Source organism: Gambusia affinis, linkage group LG11 (assembly GCF_019740435.1).
Source record: "Gambusia affinis linkage group LG11, SWU_Gaff_1.0, whole genome shotgun sequence".
NCBI classification, from domain to species: domain Eukaryota; kingdom Metazoa; phylum Chordata; class Actinopteri; order Cyprinodontiformes; family Poeciliidae; genus Gambusia; species Gambusia affinis.
Genome location: NC_057878.1, coordinates 14,407,352 through 14,428,836, shown reverse-complemented (window position 1 = coordinate 14,428,836; position 21,485 = coordinate 14,407,352). Strand labels below are relative to the sequence as shown.

At 37.0% G+C, this 21,485-nt stretch overlaps 1 protein-coding gene across 1 annotated transcript; it reads left to right on the top strand.

Annotated features, from left to right (window-relative positions):
• The first annotated feature begins 740 nt into the window (after positions 1 to 740).
• On the top strand, positions 741 to 5,313 carry LOC122839965 (FAST kinase domain-containing protein 5, mitochondrial). Its single transcript, XM_044132020.1, has 2 exons — positions 741 to 839; positions 2,495 to 5,313. The coding sequence occupies exon 2, from the start codon at positions 2,507 to 2,509 to the stop codon at positions 4,928 to 4,930; it is 2,424 nt and encodes an 807-aa protein (XP_043987955.1). The 5' UTR covers positions 741 to 839; positions 2,495 to 2,506; the 3' UTR covers positions 4,931 to 5,313.
• The last annotated feature ends 16,172 nt before the right edge of the window (positions 5,314 to 21,485 follow it).

Below are 21,485 nucleotides of genomic sequence, written 5' to 3'. Positions count from 1 at the left end.
AACCTGAAGATGAAGAAGAGCTGCTTTTAGTAGCCTTAAGAACCAGTGGAAAAGCAAGGTTTTGGAATGGCCAAACAAAATCTTGCAGAGTGGTTGTGGTGTTTCCTCAACAGGAGTGAAGGCGAGATGTCCTCACAGTCTGACATATTTCGATTACTTTTTCATGCAAGAGTGGACAATTATTGCCAAGGCAAGATGTAATATTCAGGTAAAGAACTACAAAAGAATACAGCATGCTGCTTTTAATAAATATATTTTTTTTAAAATCTGTAACATATGATGACTTTTACTTTATATTTACCAAAGCAGTTTAGCAGCATTTAGACTTGTATTCTAAAAGGAGTCACAAACAGAAAATAAAAGAATTCCTCATAAAAATATATTAATTTAAGTTCAATAGATTTAACAGTTTTTACGTTGCAAAAAACCTTAAAAACTCAAGATCAATATTTTTAGTACACATTTCCGAAATTGGATTTCTGTATTCTGTTTGAGCCTAACCGGTTGCCATAGGTCAAACGCTGTTCAGTTGAAAGACCGAAGTTTTTTTCTTTCACAATAAAAGACATCGACACAAAAAGAAGTTCACTACAACTATTTCACTTTTGGAAATACATTTAGCCGATGAGTATATGACAAATAAAATGATCTACTTAGATCTAAAAACATTGTTGATGCTCATCATGTGATTTACAACAACTTGTCTTCTTTTATTTTGGAAATAAAATCCCCCGATTTCCGGCTTGACTGTCACTCGTCTCAAATGGTAAAATGCATCTTCTGTGCACAGTTCCATGAGGTGTTACGGTGTTTTTCACAGCTGCATTGAAGAGTAGAAGGTGAGTTAAGAAAAGCCCTTATTAAGCCCAGTTTGATCATTTAAAGGTTGAGAACGTTGGACTCAAAACAACTCTGAACTTTGGTCCCCGAAACACAGCTTCTATGTAAAAATCGGTTAGTACAGGGAAATGGAGAGCCTTACACACTTAAAAAACAAAGTAAATGTGTGAGCATTTATTTGTGTTAACATACCTTTTTAGCGTAACTCATTTGTCACTAAAACGGCTTTTGTCGATCGTGGCAAGTAAAACAATATGAATTATGTCACGAACATTAATTTCTTTTCCTGGGTAGTCGTTACAGCTTTAATATGTTTAGTCAAAATAAAATGATTATTTATGGCACTGCCTAGCTGTGTAATGTAGTGTTTTCCTCAAAAGTCTCTGTGTCATGCTGTAAAATTAACTTCAGCAAATTAGATGCAACCAATTACTTTCAGAATGAGCGGAGGCCAAACTGCAACACTAAAGGAAGGTCTAGTGAATCAATATGAACTATTTTCATATCGATTAGTTAAGCTAACCATCTAATTATTTATTAGATTTAAAAAATCTATTAAACCATAAATCAACAATTAATTGTAAGTTGATTAATTGTTTGCATCCTTATACATGATGTTATACATGATGGAAAACTACCACTGCACATCATCCTGAAAACACAATCTCAACAGCATTCATGCTTTTTGCAGTGAATGGGACATTGCTCAGAACTGATGCTAAAATGGATGGAATAAATGAAACGGGACAAATTGGAAAAAAACCTATAAGTGGCAACAAAATACTTGCACTTGCAAAGAATGGTGAACTTCCAGCAAGACAACAAACCAAAACCTACAGCCGAAAGTAGAACAGACTGGTAGATTAAACTGTATTACTACTCAAAGTTTTAAATTGAACTTAATATCTGAATGCTCAAAAATTTATATTCACAGGTGATTTATACATTAGTGGCATGAGCTTGAGCTATTTTGCAATGAAGAATTTACCCTCTAGCTGTGCAAATCTGGTAAAGAAATATTCCAAAAAAGAATTGAAGTTGCAGCTGATGTCAATGTACTCAGTCTTGACTGAATACAAATTCATGTCACATTTCTCAGATTTGTGTTCACAAAATAGTTTTTAATCCATCTCACAAATAAGTAATACCTTGGTTTGATCTATCACAGAAGATCCCAACAATCCACAAGAACTTAAAGATGTAAAATGACAAAAGGTGAAAAGTAAAAGGGTAAAAATACTTCTACTAGACAGTATATATTGATGCCCAAATACAAAACAAGCTAAAAGTAATCTGTCTGAGAAAAAAAACACCATTTTATGGTGTGTTTTTATTTAGGTGTATCAGAGTAAAAGTATTTGGGTAAAAATACAACCTTTTTCAGATTTTGCTTTGCTAAAAAAACAACCCAAAAGACACCCCCAGAAATCTTTTTCCATTTCACAATAATGCACAACCTTGTATTAGAGTATCATGGGAAATCCTAATAAAATGTATTGCAAATTGTGGTGGTTATTATTAAACTCAACAAAGTTCAAGGGGTGCAAATTCTTATGTAAGGTAGTGCAAACCGCTCCAGTTTGAATGCTTTCTATGCTTTTTTAACATTATAATCTCATGTTGACTGGATTTTTATGTGTTCAAATTGTTTCAGCTTGGCACACTGATGGCCACCCGTGTGCTGTGTCAGAGGCTTTGCTCCCTCCCTGGCTGGAGAAGAAGTCTCACCCAAGGTCAACACATTCACACCAAAACAAGGGAAGAGATAAGTGAACAGGAGGAAAACAAGAATGTGTCGGATCACCTGGATGTTTCCTTACGAAGTGGATACAAACTGTATTACAATCCTTCATCATATCATGTTACAAGGACTTCTGCTAATCCTCGCAGTCAGATGGATAGCTCTGAAGAGGAGCAATTTTTCAGTGCTTCCTTTTGGCAGCAGAGCAACCACTACAGCGTGAGTTGCTCACGGCACCTCTCAAGCTCCAAAAACACACTTCTTGATTTAGCTCTAAACAAAGCATCTGAAACCGAAGCACCATCTGTGTCGTCCTACAACAGGAAGCCACTTACACCAGATGTTAAAGTTGACACACGAGCCTTCCTTAAATGCAGACCAGAATATGCTTCGCTATCCCTTGACCTCACCCAGCGACCTCAACCAGTAGAATGGATACAATTGTTGCCACGACTTCAAAAAGTGTCTGTTTTAAGGGGCAGGATGAAGCCACCTGATGTGTTGCAGTTTCTCTTGGAGCTCAGCAAGTTGCACCCAGACAAGATGCCTCTGCTGCAAAGTGACCAGCGGTTTCTCATGCTTCTTCGATACTCTGTAGAGCACCTCCGCCTCTTTTCTGAGCTACAGCTGCTGGAGGTGCTACAGTCATTTGTGTGGTTGAAGATACCCTCGTCCCACACCGTGCTCGAGGTGTATGAAGCCGAACTGAGCCGTCGGGCCAACCAGCTGACTCTACATCAGTTATTATTAGCTGCTGACTTGTGGCGCTGTATTGGGAGACAGGTGCCGCAGTTCTTGCAACGTCTCTTTGAGTCAGTTCATCTTTATTTGGGACAAGTAGGAGTCCCTGAGCTGGTGCAGCTCCTTTACATAATAGGAGAAGGTAGGCACTGTCCAAAAGACTTGATCTGTCCTGTAAAGCAACTTCTCATGGGTCATTTAGCACAAATGCATCCTGAGGAGGTTGGCACTGTATGTCTGGGACTCTTTAAATCCCAAACCTCACTTCCAGAGGGAGCAGTGACTCGTATTGTTGATAAGGCCCTCTCTGTCGTGACTGAGATGGGTGACTTTGCAATGGTCAATGTGTTGAAATACCTGCGTTTCAGCTATCTTTTTCACAGGACATGGTTGGAAGCCATGGGAAGGGAAGTTCCTCAACGGGCTCATCGGATGGGAGTCCAGGGCCTGATGCATGTGACTTTAACTTGTTCAGCTCTTCATTATCGTAATGATAGCATCCTGACTGCTATTGCAGAGAGAGTTCCCTCTCTTGTGCCACATTGCAGGAGTAAAGACTCAAGCAAACTCCTGTGGGCCTTTTCCACCTTAGGGTTCCTTCCAGCTCAGAGTCAGAGTTTGTATCCGAGCCTGACAGATGCCCTGAGGCAGAGGAAAGCAGAGTTCCAGCGATACCCTGAACACCTGCTGACTGGTCTTCTAGGTTTGGCTTTTGTTTCTCAGTTTCCAGAGGATCTTGTTACATTAGCTCTAAGTCCTGAGTTTGTCCACTTAGCACTGAGAAACTCCAAGCTAGAGCTGAAAAAAGATTTGTTCACCTTGGATGCAGCTGTGGCTCTGGAGCTCCCTCAGTGGAAAGGCCCACGATTGAGTGAGGAACTCAGAGAAGAGGTGGCGGAAATGCTGTGGGAGTTTGCACAGTTGGACGTTTGCCTGAAACCAGAGGTTTTGGAGGCAGAATCGGCTCTTCAGGATCTTCTCGGTGGAGACAAATTTGTATGCAAAAGAATGATAATGCCGCATACTCGCTCCATCGATCTGGAAATACATCTGGACCCCAAAGGACAACCAATACCTGTGAACCTACTGTGCTCTAAGCAGAAACCCACAATGGTTCCTTCTTCCCAAAGATGGGAGAAAATAAACTCAGGAGTAACGATCACAGACAACCTTGTAGCACAATTAATAAAAGGCAAAAACTCAACTGATCTTCCTCCTACAACTATAGCAGCTTCCTCAGTTGGAGAGACACCACGCCAAAGGCTACCACTTGACGAAGGTGGGAGAGTGTTTAATTCAGTTCTAGATTTGACTAATGATATGATAGAAGCCCTCACCAAACCTAGCCACAGCGACCGTACTCACCAGGACTCTGTTCGCCAAGGCATTAAAGACTCAGTCAAAATTGCTGTTCAGATTTCAAACAGGAACCACTACTGCATACAGTCACAGGAGCTGCTGGGGCTTCATGCCATGAAGAGACGACACTTGAAAATTGCGGGATACAGGGTGGTAGAGCTGAGTCATTGGGAGTGGTCTTCAATGCTGAGGAAAAGCAGGACAGAGAAACTGGCATATCTACACTGCAAAATCTATGACAGTCTGTAAGGTCTTAGAAACCATTAGAAAATTAATGTTGAACAGTGTTGCAAAAATGTCCTGGGTCCTGTGCATCCTGAAATCTTGAGTATGTGCAAAGTACAGAAACATCTACTAAGTAGATAATTTAGTTCTTCTGTGTTTGTTTTGTATGTGCAATGGATTTTCAAACTGTATTTACACCTAGAATGGCAGGAATGTTTGATTATTATACAATGGGACCATTGAAAACAATTAACATTTTTTATACCTCTACTGTGAAATCCTGTACAGATTTTTAGCAAAAAAATGTTAAAAGTAAAATAGGTGTCTGATTTCCTAAGGGCACCTACCCTTAAGATAATAAAGTTGAATGCCCATTCTAATTCAAAAACAGCATGTATTCTTTTTTTCATTGCAATCTTTTGCAAAAGTTAGATTATGAATCCATCTTTTTGTGAACAGTCCTCTTTAGGTTATGGATCCATATTTTTGTAAACAGTTCTCTTTAGGTGGCCCCCCATAGGGCTGAAAGGATTCCTTGAGTGATTCAAGTACCTCGATTATCAAAATTCCTAGAAGAAAATTTATCTGCCTCAAAGCTTCATCCAGTTATGTTTTATTATTTAATGCACCGTGTTCTGCCTGGGTCATTATTTGCGTTGCGCAGCCCTCTCACTTCCGCCTGAGTTGTTGACGAAAGCCTAGTGTTAGCAGAATTTGGCTTGGGAGGATTTTATTGATTTATGACAATGTCTGGGTTTTTGTCGTTTTTCGGGGGACCAATAAGCATTCTTAAAATAATAGCAGCGATGCTTGGAGAACAGTAGCTTTTCTTCTCCTGGAGCTGCTGGTTCAGAGCGACGAACACTGCGGGATTATTTATACAGGTGAGCGGATAGACTGAACACTGCGGGCGGTTGTGCTTGAGATGGGTAGCTTTACGGACGAACCAGAAAATAAACTTGTGACTCGTGACGTTACATAGCTGATATGTTTCTGTGTGTGACAAATGCAGTTGTTAAATCCCGTTGCTAACATAAACACAAAGCTATAAATGGCTGGGCAATGTGAACGTTCACCTATTAAACTGACTGAAGATGAATACATAAACCAAAAGCTGGAATATAGACATTTTTTTTAACAGTGTGATTGTGAGCCTGCTTCTTTATTACTAAATTCAATCTAATTTTGGAGTTTTATAACAACTTTGTTATGTTATTACCGGTATGTCACTTTAAAATGATGTAGCTTTATGTAATTAAAGCTAAAGTTTAATCAGTAATACTTTTATAACAAATTCATGTTAAATCACAGAAATCACAATTTCTTGGTTAATGTCAAGATGTCATAGCAAAGACATTTTGAATAAATGTATTAAAAGTTTGTATTAAAAGTGTCATGATTTATCGAATGACACTTTATGACAACAGTCAAATATTCATGAATATTTACTCATGTTCATGAAAGGTGTCATGTCATGTTTATGATGGTGTCATGACAGTCTTATTCACAACCTGTCAAAGTGTTACAGAAGTAAGAAGACAATGCAAAATGCTTCAGGGTCACCAGACTTAACTAGAAAAAGTGGAAAAAAACCAAAAAAAAGCAGAGATCTTGTTTAATAAAAGAGAAGTTTTTATTTTTAAAGATAAACTTTAAAAGTAAAAGGGTGGGAAAGAAACATTTAACACAAATTTTGTATGCACATTTAAAGTTTTTGCACACAACTTTACCAGGGACACCAAAAAGAGTGGAAGGAGCTTTAGCTTTCTATTTGACTCAAAGTCAGTATTTCTGACATTCCGTTAGCTTCAATTGCTGGTGCAAAACGTGATTTACCAATACAATGCAAACTGGGTATTGCTTAAAATCTCATTGACAGTGTCTCTGCATACCAAGTGACAGACTGGTCACAGCTCCACTGATCCTGGAAAATGCATTCTTTCACAGTAGAAAAGAACTGATCCTCTTGCTGTGTCGACCTCCCTCAGCATTTGGCAGATGACTTTAATCTGGAGGTCATCTGCCTGGTCTTTTCCCACTCTGCCACATGGAAATGTGGTACTTTGGCCCCCTTTGTCATGCATCATTTTTGAGATGGAAAGAAAATGCGGGAATAGATTTCTTCTTGAACTTTATGAAGATTTTACTTTTTGTATTTGTATAGCAGTTAAGTGCTATAATTGCTGAATAATTGTAGGTGACTCAGAAGATGTTTTTTCTTTTTATTAACAGAAAAAATAGCCAAGTCTGAAAGTGCTTTGAAACCATGATGAAGAGTGATGATTCACTTGATTCAGAATCTATAGGTATATTTTCAGAATGTACATGACAACTGAAATGATTTGCAGGTGCTGAAGCAGGTGGTGTTTTATTTTTGTCCTCATTTCAAAGCTGTGATGAATCTCAGATAAAGAGCACATAGTTGTGGTGGTCTCCCTAAATTAAATTTTATATCTTCTCCATTTTCCTTTGTGTCACTGACAGCAGTGCCTTTGATCAGCTTGTTGGCTGTTTTTATAATCTGGAAAAAACAAAAGCAGCTTCAAGGTTTTCTGTCAGAGACAAATGTCCAAAATAAAAAACAATCAAAACAATGAGTAGGAAGAATTAATTTTGAAATTATTTACTGTCAGGCATAATTAGTTTCTTGTTTAGCTAACTCATCAAAACAATTGTGTTGATGAGTATGAGACACTGAAAGACAAAGATCCTAAGAGGCATGTGTTCTAAAATTCCAATGTATGTGTTAAAATAAATTCACAGATAGTAAAAATTCAACAAAATAATTAAAAAATGAACAAAAATCTGAATGTTTCAAATAAACCTGGCCCTATGGATAGGCATCATGTGCCTATCGAAAGAAATCCAAGCACACACGTTGAAAGTCATTAATATCTGTCAGCATTGAAAGGTTTACAAAGTCATTTATCCTGTGAACAGCAAAGAGATACGTTATCCACAAATGGAGATTGAATAGTATTAAACCTTTTCAAATGCCTCATGTGCTACCAAATTTACCTCAAGCAATAATTTATCCAGGAGGTCACAGAGGAACCAAGAACGCCTAAAGCACTGTCAGGTTGACTTGCTTTAGATAAGGTCAGTCCTCATGATTCACCAATAAGCTAGTCTCATTTGCCCGCACAAAAACATTCTGATGATCCAAAGACTTTTAGGTAAATATTTAGAAAAAGAGATTTGTTGCAGACATCTTGTTGCAAATTATGGAATCAAATTCTATTCTTTAGCAGAAAATCTTTAGTAAATATAAATATATTTACCTAAATATAGGTTCATAATCCTATTTGGATTAGGACAGTGATTCAAAGTGCACAAGTGTAACTCTAAATAGCTTTGAAAGACCCCCAAAATTCTGGTTTTGGAAAAGCTAGTCACAATCAATTAAGTCTGAGTGAAATATTGTGGTGTGAGCTTATGTGTGAACCATATGGTTTATGTTTTTAGTCTTACCAACATATATTTCTTGTAGTTGGTTTGAGAGATATAATAAATAAGTGGGACTAACACCTTCAACAGGTCATTAAATGCTCCTTAAAATCAGTTATAAAAATACACACGTTAACCTTAAAGCAGCCTGTAAGGTTAATGCGAGCTCTCTTTCCTGGCTTCATCTACAGTCAAGTGGCAAAAATAAGTTACTTCCTTATTATGTGCATCTTTAATCATAGTGTATATCTTTCCTGAATATTGCTGGCTGTGTGCATAAAAGAGCAGTAGAAACTAGCAGTGGAGAAAAAAAAAATCAACTTCCCATCTGTCCTCATTTTGTGGGAAAGCTTGATAACCCCCAGGGGGTGCAGCAAAAGAGGCTTCTCAATTCCTCCTACCTAATCAGGATGAAAGAGCAGAGATTTTAGTTGGCTTGATGTGCTATGACCCAATGCTGCCAGAAGAGGGAGATGTTTACCCAGAGAACGTCACCTTGTGTCTCAGTTTGTAGCTTAATGATTGCTTGTGTAGTTCACATTAGTTTGCTTTGTAGAATGTTCACCACTGCTACGAAGCTTATCTGTTGTTATGCAGTTTTAGCTTTAGGATAACACACTGAAAGAAAATGGACACATTTTTGTGTGAAAAATATGTTTACAACTATGATTAATTGCAACACTAATCAAAGTTAGAACAGGAACATACTCAAGGGCACAAGGTGCATTTTGATAAGGTTGAAGGAAGTCAGTAAATAACTCTGATATTCTTCACAGATCTGAGGAACTACAAAAGAGAAGTCAAATGTGAACACTTTCAAGTCAGTGCCTCCCCTGCAGCTACAAATTTCACAGTTCTGGCTTTGCAGAAAGCATGCTTTTGAAGTTGAGAAGATTTAATTTCTCATTTGGCATCATCATTCTTTGGATTCAACTGCAACTCATTGCATTGTCGGATGTGCTATCTGTCAAAAAAAGATGTTTGTGTTTTCGGGTTGATGTTGCAGACAAAGATCAGTGAAAACAGTCTTTCTGTAGCAAAACAATTTGCAAAATTTGTAAGAGAATAATTCTCAAACTTTTTATTAGTTATCACCTCAGGAAATCATAAGGTTTCTAAGTTCCACCATATTTAAATTCCATATGTCGCTTGGACCAAAGCACAAATGGAACTTTTTATGGTTTTCTTTTAGTAATCTCACCAATCTTTCACAAAGATCCAGTGTGTGCTGTGCAAAACAAACAGTTGTCTTCTCTATAATAGTAACATTTCTGCTGTAAACATGCTCTACTTGAGCTTTAGGTTTCTGCAGCTCCTCCAGTGTTAACATGACTTATGTTAAAAAGCCTGTGATATTGCTTTAAGACCTAACGCTGCTCTAAACATCTCCGCAACTTTATTCCTGCTGGGTTTGGCACATTCTTTGGGATGGATTTTATCTTAAAGAGTAAAATTTGTAAAATTTTCATTTTCCTTCCTGTACTATCCCTAGTCCCACAGCTATCAAAGCCATGTCATATGCATACCTAAGCAATCCAAAATGATTCTCTTGGATCTTAAATTCGTTAGCATAAACAAAGAATCTTAACGCTGATAAGACAAGAAAAAAAAGACAAGAATAAAAACTGTATTCTCAGTAATATAATAAACATGAAGGTAAACACTCTCATATTTGCTTCTGTTTCAAAGATATTAACTTTCTGTAAATAGCATAAGAAGAAAATGGTGAATTATCATTGAGCTCATCTTCAGCCTTTTTTCTCCCAATCATGAGCAGTAATTCACCGGTTAATACAGGAGTCACTTGTGAAGTGAATGCTCTCTCAGTAATCCCCATCTTATTTGCATTTCAATTCTTCTGCTTTTCTCTGGCCTGAAGCTAATCCATCGCAGCCTGAATGTCCCCTGTAAGCCGACATCAACAGTTCTTTAGTCATCTCAGCGTAAGGACTTCTACTTTCTGTCCGGTGTTATTCATTTACTGTGTTGGATAAACAGACAAATCCCAATGTGCATGTCCCTGTCAGCTTCACTGAAAAAAAAAAATGTAATATGAAATAAGTAAATTGGCTAATGCTCCCAAAATTAGGGGATTGGATGTGGATTTATGAGATATTTTACATTTTCCACATGTTGAGCTTGTGTTTTTTTTGTTTTGTTTTTTCTTTTCTCAGTGCCCCTTCCTTTCCGATATACCCAGAGGCATTCAGTGTGAGTGTGGATCCTCGCCTTTAAGATTCTAACCACACAGACAGAGCTTAAGCAACTGCTCTGGGGGAAATGACTGATAGGGAGCCTTCCCATTCAGCTCTTGTTTTAGCTGGTATTGATAGACTTGAAGGAAACTTAACTTCAGGCTCTAGTACTTGGTTTATCGTTTGTCAGAGGATAAACCGCTTTGCCTCAGGAGCTCAGTGGATTTGTTCTGAACCGGATTATTACTGTATCAGTTGTCCTAATAAACACAAAGGAGAACGTTATTTTTATTGACTGCTGTTCACACTCACAACGCCCCACCCATAAAACGTTACTCCATTGACATGTTAGCTACTTAAAAAAACTGTCAGACCTTGAGGTGTGTCATCATGTTGAAGCCATAAATTTCAATGTATTTTTGCAGGACTTCTTTTATGACACACCAACAAAAAATACAGCATATTTGGGAAGTTGAAGGAAAACGACAAATTCAATTTTATTTTAAAATCTGAGGTGTTCATTAGTATGCAGTCCCCTTTACTCTGATACCCTTAAATTAAATCCAGGGCAACCAGTAGCATCCAGAAAGTCAACTAATAAGTAAATCGATTCCATGTTTGCATAAATGAAAACTATAAATTTACAAACACATCCCGTCCAAGCATGATCTCATGCCACGCACTGAAAAGATTAATCAGAGAAGCAGGGAAGAGACTTGTGGCATCTCTGGAGGAGTTGCAGAGATTCACGTTTACTCTTGTACCTCACAAGTCTGGCCTGATTTTCTACATATTAATGATTTAGATTAAAGAAGATACATTTCTTAAAATGGTCCAGTCAAAGTTTAGACCTAAATCTAGTAGATGATCTGTGGAGAAAGCTGACAACTGAAGTATATGGATTGGTTGTGTGCCATTTTACTGAGCTTGAGTGTTTTTGCAAGGAATTTCCAAGAGTCTTAGTTTCTGGATTTGCAAACTAGTCGAGACAAAGCACACAAGACTTGGCCCATTTATTGCAGCAAAAGCTAGTTCTAAAAAGCCACTCAACATCATTAGACACTTTTAGTAGTAATAATATGATATCATTTTACTTCAACTGGACAATTATATATAGGTCTTTAATATAAAATGCTTTTAAAATACATCAACGTCTGTGGTTGGGATGCAACAAAACATGAAAGACTTCAAGGGCTGGGAATACTTTTGGAGAAACTGCTTCCTCTTGTGTGATAGCTGCAGTTTTGACCCACGAAGAAATCCATCACAACTTGAAGGAGCATCAAAAGAACCACAGTAGCAGCTTTGCAATCTAGTTTAAAAGTTCAGCAGAAGTTGCCTCTGCAAAGAGGGAGCCACAATAACCAAAAGCATATGTTGTCATAATTAGAATGTCCCCTCAATCGCACAACAGGGACTATTTTTAGCAAGCTGCTAATAGACAAACATACTGAGAGCAACAACTCTGTGTTTTCAATCTAATTAGCATTATGTGTCCTCCTCTCTGTGTGAGATATTTTCAAATTGACACTTGTGCAGGCGGGAGTGTTGCATAACGACAATGCTGTCCCTGTACACTCATCACTTGGTCCCACAGATCATTACAGCTCAGAATAGGACTGATGGAACATGGAGAAACAAAATGACACTGAACAGCACTATCACTGCACTGCACTGCACTCTGCTGTGGCTTTCAGACAAGGGTCATGCCTTTGCAACAATGCCTAATCATGAACATTCTGTCGGGGCAGATCGAAAGGGATTTCAAGGTCAGTTCGGGTGTGTTGCACAGAGAGCTCTCCACAATGTAAAGTCTTTTATGCTCAGCTAAATCTCATAAATCTCGGAACATTGTCTCTGGTAAAGCAATAGCAAGGGAACAGATGGAATTTGCTTTGCTATGAAATTCAGATTTCCATCCCACACACACATGACTCAAATGAAAAGTGCAGATTTAAGCTGTAATGTGTGAAGCTGATGTAAGACAAATGGGTGGCTGTCATTTAAGGATATATATACACAACAGGAGATCCTTCCTGCCACAGCTACCACCATCTGCAACAAGACATTAGATCGTGTGAATTACAACATTTAATTTTCCTTTCGGATTCATAAAGTATTTTTGAATTTAAGTAAATTAATTTGGATCTTCTAAGCTGCTATTCAAAGGTGTTACCTATGGCAGGGGTGGGCACTCCTGGTCCTCAAGGGCCGGTCTCCTGCAACTTTTAGATGTGTTCTTCTTTCATAAATTCATGAGTTCAGCAACATGTAATTTGTATTTTCTGATGTAAAACAGGGATTTGTGTTTTGTTCTTAAGGTTCCGATCTGCCTTGACAAATTGTCATGCTGAGCTAGTTTCTGCAGGAGGTTCCCTCTTGTTAAAATTGAGTTGTTCCTTTCCACTGTCGCCACATGCCTGCTCAGAAGGAGGGATTAATTCAATGTCAGTGACTTGATGTTGTTGACTGGACTTCCTGAGATAGAAATCTTCTCACCAGTTGGCAATACAAACTGAATTTTAATGCATTGTACTAAAAATGTGGCCAGGATTCTCTTGCAAAAGAGATTTTTAATCTCAATGGGAGTTTTTTTGGCAAAAAGAAAAAAGAAAATCGGTGTGTATGTAATTGAAAAGGATGTTGTTAATATGATATTCATCTTTCTACATATTTCTGAATATAAACAGCATCTGATGTTTTGTGGGAAGTGGTGCTTTACAGATGAACTGAACTGAATTCATTGTTATACCACATCAGTTCTTACGTCTTCAGCTTGTACATACAGTAAAATAGAGCCTCAACAGCACAACCTAAATGTTTCCTCATTAAATGAAGAGGAGTGTTATCCTTTAATTGTCTGCCACAGATTACTGCACAGAGTCTAAATTAGACCTGTCCACATAAGATTAAGCTTGCACAAATCATCCTCCTCTTAATGGGAATTTATATTTCAATGTGCAATTATACCCTCTAACCCTAGCAGACAAATTTGAAGAGATGTGTTAACAAATGTGTTGTGTTTAATTATATCACATTGAACAGTGAGGGATCAGGTATTCAGATGTGAAAGAGGGGTAATTACAGAGAGCAGTAAAAAAACCCCCACACACACACACACACGCGCAAACATGTCTGAAAACACTATATCCAATGCTGCTGCTGCAAGCGATGCTTCCCATCTATATCCTATCACTCAGAGGCATGCAGGGTGAGACAAATGATGAGAGAGGAATTTAAAATCCTTCCAATGTTCCAGTGTCTTTTAATGAATAAGTAATGGATGTTACTGTGCATTCACATTGCCTTGACATTGCTAAATATTGTGTTCTGCATCACTTTTTTTTTTTTTTTTTTGCTTAGCAATGGCAAGAGCAGTGACAAAATTTTTGTAAAACATATTTACAGAAAATGCATCCTTCTTGAATGACAGCCATGTTTTGGCAATATTTAAAACTGATTTACACAAAAACCATGTCCATAAACCATGAAAAGGATCAGTAAAATCAGAAGTTATTTATAAACATGGCTAAGTGTGGAATGCGGAGAAATTTTGAAGATGGAAAGACAACTGTCAGGTGCAAAAGTGCAAATGCTTTAGACTCTAGAGGAATGCAAAAATAGAAGCTTTTATAAGTTGCCAAGAAATGTCATGCTCCTAGAAAAAACACCATCTCAAACCACAATTTTCTTTCTGTCCAATGTTGCACACACATGTTCTCTGGGAGACTAAAGGATAAAGGATGGTTCTTTCTGCTCTGTGTGGGTGCTTCCAGAAAGGCCTGGGACTGTTGCTGGTAAAGACACATATTTAATGGATCTGTGTGCATGAAAATCCAAAGCGGTTGACCTCGTTCTGAAGGATTGATGCATTATGGGACCTTCTGATCAGATGAGGTTCTGAATAATTTCGGCCTTTGTGGCTTAGTGCTTATCAGCGTATCCCGCCGCTGATTAGGCGGCGTTCCGGCTTTAATTCAGACTACTTAATTATACACTAGATGTTGTCTTCCAGAGGAACTCTCTTTTCCCCAATTCCTTCTAACATCTACACACACACACACACACACACACATATATATATATATATATATATTTTCTTTTTTTAGATTTTGATTTTTACTTGAAAACAAGTTAAATCCTATTCATCATTATCCTTCCCTATGGCAGTTTTTGATGATGAACATATGGGTAGTTGCTGACCCTGAGCACTAACCATGCTAGCACTGCCACTTTATCCTGCACAAAAATAATTATTCACTAATTTGATTTTGTCCCTGTGTTAATAATATGTGAAGCCCCAAAAAACACACATCGAAGTATGTAGTCATATTCTAATTTTTTTTTTTTAAAGTTACTTCATTTATGTAGCTGCAAACTAAAACAATACAAAAAAATGTTGTCATACATTTTTTGTGAAACATTTGCTTATTTTTAAACAGAAATACGTTTATGTAAGAATGCCAGGATTTGTATTTGTCATTTGTTTACCAGGAATAAATGAAAGCTTTGTTGCAGTTTGAAAGGAGCTGCAGCGTATCCAGGACGAATTTGTAGACATTGTCCTTCATTAGGATTTCCAAAAAATTAGTTTCAGTCCTGGAAAAAAATGGTATGTGAAAAACAGAGTGTCACACAAAAGTACAGGAAAGACTAAAAGAGACAAGGACAAGCAAACAAACGTAATAAAAAATTGACAACAAGCATTGGTGCTTTGTAAAATTGTGTATCACTGTATGATCATGTACAAACAAATGTGTCTCAGTGCTCATAGATTTGTTTTTTCAAAGCATGCTGTTTTCCATAACAGCTAAAAACTTCAAAGTGTGTAACTGGGACAATTATTTTGCACCCAAAAAAGATGAAAAAGATCCCAAAAGCAGCTCCCTCTTCTCCCGTTCCACCACATAATTGGCAAGCAGACTCACATGATGTCTGCTCAGTCGTTGCATTTAGGCCAGTCTTGTGAAACAGCAAATTTACTGTTTCTAACATCTCAAAAATAACCCCAGCAGGTGTGATCTTCCTTTTAGCTGCCTTTAACGCTTTCCTTTTAACATATTTGGTATTCGGGATCTGTTCTCTAACAGGTGAACATGACTCAAATCAACTGCCGCTTTGATACACAAATGTTTCAGTAACTTTTTGAAGTGTAATAATGACGAAGGATCTGTCACGACAAAAGTTGTTCTCCTGCTTCTTCTTTTCTATTTTGGAAAAAAACTCAAACAATATTCCACCACATGATAATTACGTCAACACCAGCAAATAGAGGGGAAATGCATCACTGTTTCCACAACTTATTCTTTTCAACTGTATAAACCATATAGAATTCCATGTCTGAAATTGAGAAACTTGTTGAAAAAAGTGAAAGAAAAGACAGCAAGCAAAAATAAAAATAAGAGTGATAATGTGACTTTAGGAATCCCTAAAATACCATATGATAATGTCTCCCAATGATAAAAATAGGAATAGTTATAGAAAAGTCTTGAACTTCAAACCAGCACACTACAGAGGGTCTTAAAAGCCCTCTGTGCTGAGCCCACCCTGCCTGCTGTTAAGCACAGTGGGAAATGATTGCTTGTGACAAAAGCTGCAATTCAAAACACAAACATTTTGAAAGCATTCTGGTTAGATGTTGCAATCTTTGCTCTAGTTGTGATCAGCATTGTTACTCTGACGCCTGCATGCATCAACTCTCCGATGTATCCAAACAGATGTCACCAGTGTAATTTGTATTTGCAAGGCATGCAGTGATTATGCAAGTCTCACTTTTCTCCATATAATTAGTCCATGTTAAACCCCATCAAATATATTTGATACAGATCTGTCAGCTCACTATGAACGTGTACAGAACAAACACAGTGTTGTTGTATACCTGAACACATGCAAAATGTCTGCATGTCGAACAAAGAGCTCAGTGCAGTGTTCTGTACTATCATTTGAAAAGGTGACACCAAAACCAAACAGAGAAAACCTCCAGCCATTTGATGCTGGTGTTTGGGAACATTATAGCAAAACTAAATCCCCTGTGAATGCACAATCCCAACCCCAGAAAATGTTTAAAAGTTCCATCAAAGTGGTTGGGGCCCAGAGACACTGAGGAGCCTGGCCAAGTGTGGGGATGAGTGGAGGATTTTAGGGTTAGGCAGTGCTGTGATCAAGATAAGGGAAAGAGCCGTTGCCATCTTAGACACTTTTCAGACACCCCTAGTGACGGTTTATCAAAACACGATAAGTCAAGCTTCTTTTTGTTGTGTTACTGAAGACTTTGGTGACAATATTTAAAGCACCAATCACTCTACACCACCTGTCCTGTCCTGTCCTGTCTCCTACCACACTGCAGTCAGTCCTGCAGGAAACCACCTGCAGTCAGAGCAGAACAGAGACCCATTACACTACGTCTTCAAATTGCAAATGAATCACAGGTGTTTTGAGTTAAGAAATGCTATCTATCAAAGCTTGTTACTCTTGAAATTCCAACTCCTGAGTCCTAAAATGGTTTTATGACCAAACGTGAGGCAGTGATGTAGACATCAACCAAGCAGTACCATTATAGTGAATACAAAATTTTGACTACAGAGGTGACTGTTCGGAGCAAACAGGCTACCTGCCAAGGAAGCAGCCAGATGAGCTCAGTTTTTTTCATGGATTCTCATGTTACGCTGCCACAGAAAAGAGAGAGTTTTAAGAAATACGCAAAAACCTTTTTTTTTTAATTAAAGTTGCCTGCTGAAGTTTTAAAGATTAAAGTTTTAACTTACAAACGCAATTTTCTTAAGACATACATTTACCCTATATACACAAATCTCCTGTTGTCGTCATTTAAGCGCTGCAGCTTTCAAAGTGCTATTTTTTTCCACGATGGCATCTAATTTATTCCCCACAGTGTAGATAGAAAATATTCCTGCTTATTGCAAACCTGCAAGATACAAGCGACTCACTTTAATGTTGTATTCTTTTGAGAAGCATCTTTTTGTTGTACAATTTAAAAAAGAAAAATACTCGACTTTATTTGAAGCTCATTTTTTATAATATGAACCAAGTTTTCTCCTTACCATTTCCCAAAAAATATAAGTTTATATTTTCTTGTTCTTTCTTATGTTACTTTTTTCCTTTCGGACTGACAGAGTCTGGCTTTCATCGCTATTTGAGTGGTGTCTTTTTCATAACAAGCCAGCAGACTGGAGCTTGTACAAAACCTGCTGCTGCCATCTGTGACTTTCACAACAGGTGCTGTATGAGCAAAGAATTACCTTGATTAAGGCAATTTATATGCCCCTGTCCTAATCATAATACATCAGCATGTCTCTTGAGCAAAAAGCATTTTTTTTTCAGTTAACTGTTTTATTCGTGTGGATATTCCTTACCTGCATCTGGTATCTGAGGTAGGGAGACATTAAAGCAGAAGTTTTTGTTGTGGAAAAATAATAAAGTGCTGAATATTGTGATCAATATGCACCCAAACTTATATCTGCCTTCCCAGACAGACTCAAATAGCAAATTCAAGTTTATGTTAAGCTTGAGTCTGGGTGTTTCCTAAAATATTCCTCATCATTCGTAGCAATTTTCTTTCATCTAAAGTTCACAACTGAGACAAATGACTAAAATTTGGTCACTATTGAGTTTTCCAGCAAGGACTATGAGCCCATTAAAAGTTGTTTTTGAAAAGATAAATCAGGCAAAATCAAACCTGTGTGAGTGCAACAAGCTCTCCCAGAGAAGGATTTAAGTACTATGTTCTTTTTTGTTTGTTTTTTTATCATTATTTTATTATAAAATAAGAACTGTGTTTTAGAGCAGGGTTTGTGTCAAGAAAGCAACCAAATTAAACAAGCTCTTGTCAAGACTATGATCAATGGCAAGGTTAATGATCATGTTTCCTTTGCATCTTGCTGAAGAATATTTTTCTAAATATTATTTGATTATTGGCAAAAATGCTAAATCAATTCAGGTTCTTATACAAATGGTTCTCACTTTAAGAAACAATTATAATGTTGCATAAAGCATGTTACCTTGAAAAAAGAACTGTAAGCCAAACCTTGAAGTAACATTTATACTGATGAATGTCTGTAAGTTTGTTTACCTCTGAATGGAACTACCCTTTTCCCTCAGAAATGTTGAATTTCTTGATCAAAATATATCACAGATGCACTTAAGTCTCCACAAAAGCTCAGGTATTTTCAAATATTCAGGATAGCAGATGAATTATTAATAGACATTGTGAAATCTAAAATAGTGTCTGAATAATTCATCCAGAAATCTTCATAGTTTTATGTTTTTGAATTAAAGTAGTCAGTAATATTTGTGTTTTGTTTTTTTTTCTAAATGCATTTCAACATAAAATTAGATTTTTAGAACCAGGGTAAAAGTGTGTTTTCATATTAGGAGGTGTTTAACAGTCAGACTTAGAGCTTTCTATTAACACTCTGCTGGTTCACAGTGCATTCAAAAGATTTTTTCAAAAGAGTAGCGACTTACCTTACACTAAAAGCAGAACTGTAATCACCTCTCAAAATCCTGATGTTGCATGAATATGAATTACCGAAACACTTCCACTTCACATTTTAATGAAACTTTTCAGTGATCATTTAAGTCTGGTGCAAAAGGGCAATGCTCTACTGCACCATCTTGGCAATGCAGAGGTCAGTTTGAAAGCATTCATTTCAGAAAGGAATTATACAGACCTGTAACAAATATTCCATGAGAGTAAACATCTCTCTTTTCACTATAATGTTTAATTTTTCTTTAGCAATTAAATAACTTTATGTTCCATTTCACATGGAACATATCATAACTATTATGGTGTATTAACTTGCTGATGTGAGAGATATTTCTCAGTATACCCAGGCTTGCCAGTTGCAGTTACTGCAGTTTTGGCTGATCGTGCAGATTAAGATGCAGCTGTGCCCAGCGTTCATTAGGGATTGGAAATGTTCTCCTCTTTGTTTGGAGGCATGATTGTCTTTCCTCAGTTGCTTGTGTATGCTAATAGGTTATGCTGTAATTTTTTTTCTTGTTTTCTAGTTTTCCTGTGGTTTAAAATATTAATGAAAGTGTCTTAATGGCCTTTGTCATTGGTATTTTTTTCATGCATTTATCTTCCTGTCATGCAGGGATTTTTTTAAATCGATTGTTGTAGTTAAGATTAAAAAACCCTATTTACTTCTGACCATTACTGTATGAAATTCTGAAATGTCCAATTTTGGTGCTTTCTTTAAACCAGCAGTACAAAACCTTTTTGGTGTGAGCAGTCTTTAATGATTTATGATTTAGAGTAGGAACAACAGAGCAGTCATTTTAGCATTGTATATTAGTGTGGTTAGCACTGATAGAATTATAAAACAGCACTCTCTTTTCGTATTTGTATTTCCCACAGAATGCAAACCTTTCAAATTACAATAACAGTGAGATTTCCAAAAGGCTGTCAAGTTTTGCAGATCCGGCATTTTAAAGCAAAGACATACATTTAAAGCATGAATGAAACAGATAATGTTTTCTACATTCAGTCTTCCTGTTGTCTGCTGAAAGTCTTGCTCTCTTGCAGCATTAATGAACTCCATACTTGATGCAGAAAATTGTTTCCTTTTGAACAGCCTCTGAAATCTCTGTGCTTCCTCTGAATGTTTTAAAAAACATATCTCACTGAAACTGGATACTTTAGGTATACTCTCCACAGGAACACCTTAAAAACACCTTCTGTGCCGTTAAGCTGCATCTCCTGCTACCCCACTCTGACTGTAGGTATGCATTTTTTAAGGGAATCAAATCCCAGATTTTGGAATGTCCATTTAAATTGCTAAACAAACAAACAAACATACAAAAAAACTGGATTCATCTCCCAAAAAAAAAAAAGAGCAAAATTCAAATGCATTACTGAAAATCTGATTGGACTCCATGACAACTTGCTGAGGTAGATTTATCCATAATAATGTTCAATAATCATATTCACAATTTAGTTTTTAGGAAACTGCTTGTGCACTACTCTTTAGGGTTGCTGAGGTTGGGTTAAATTCGTAATGAGCCAACACTGATGATGTCAAAGTACTAAACAGTAAACATGAGTTGTTACTTCTCGATACAGAGGACTGCTTTTGTGTGGAGTAACAGTATTGATCAATGGCACAACCTAACTCTTCTGCAATGGCCATTTTTCACCAGGCAGGTTTACAAGCTCTCATTAAGGACAGCTGGGAATGCAAGAGAAAAACTGCAACTTAACCCTAACCCTTCCCTGCAATCATCCTCAGAATTACATCAATTTCCAACAGACAGCTATTGAGTCATTGTCTAAAAGACACTTTCACTAATGACTTTAAGTCACACAGTTTAAAAATGTTGAAAACAGTAAAGTGGTCCCCTCATGCCCCCTTTCTTCATGTTTTAAATGTCACGCTATGCCAACACACTTGATATAACTGACTGAAATACCTCCACGGCTTGTCATCAACTCCTACAGAAGTCTTTTAATGACCCGTTCACTTAAAGGACCACATCGAGGCATTGGTTAAATGCACAAAATCCTTTTTCCTCACTGTGGGGTGAGAGTGTGAAGCAAACAGAAACTTGCACACTCTCATGAATCACTTGAAGTGGTGCCCTGTGTTCATTATTAATCCCACACATCTGCGTCACTCATTTTTTTCCACATCTTTCAGATCCCACATATTTTATTCTTCAGCTTGTGAGCTGTAGATTGAGATTTCTTTACTCTATAACATTAAACCACTTTCAAAGACATACATACATATATATATATACATATATATATATATATATATATATATATATATATATATATATATATATATACATATATATATATACATATATATATATATGTTCATTAAAAATAGATGAATGCTTATGATTATCAAAATGAACACTTTTTGATCACCATTTAATTTATCAATTTATAGTACCAGATTTTTTTTTTA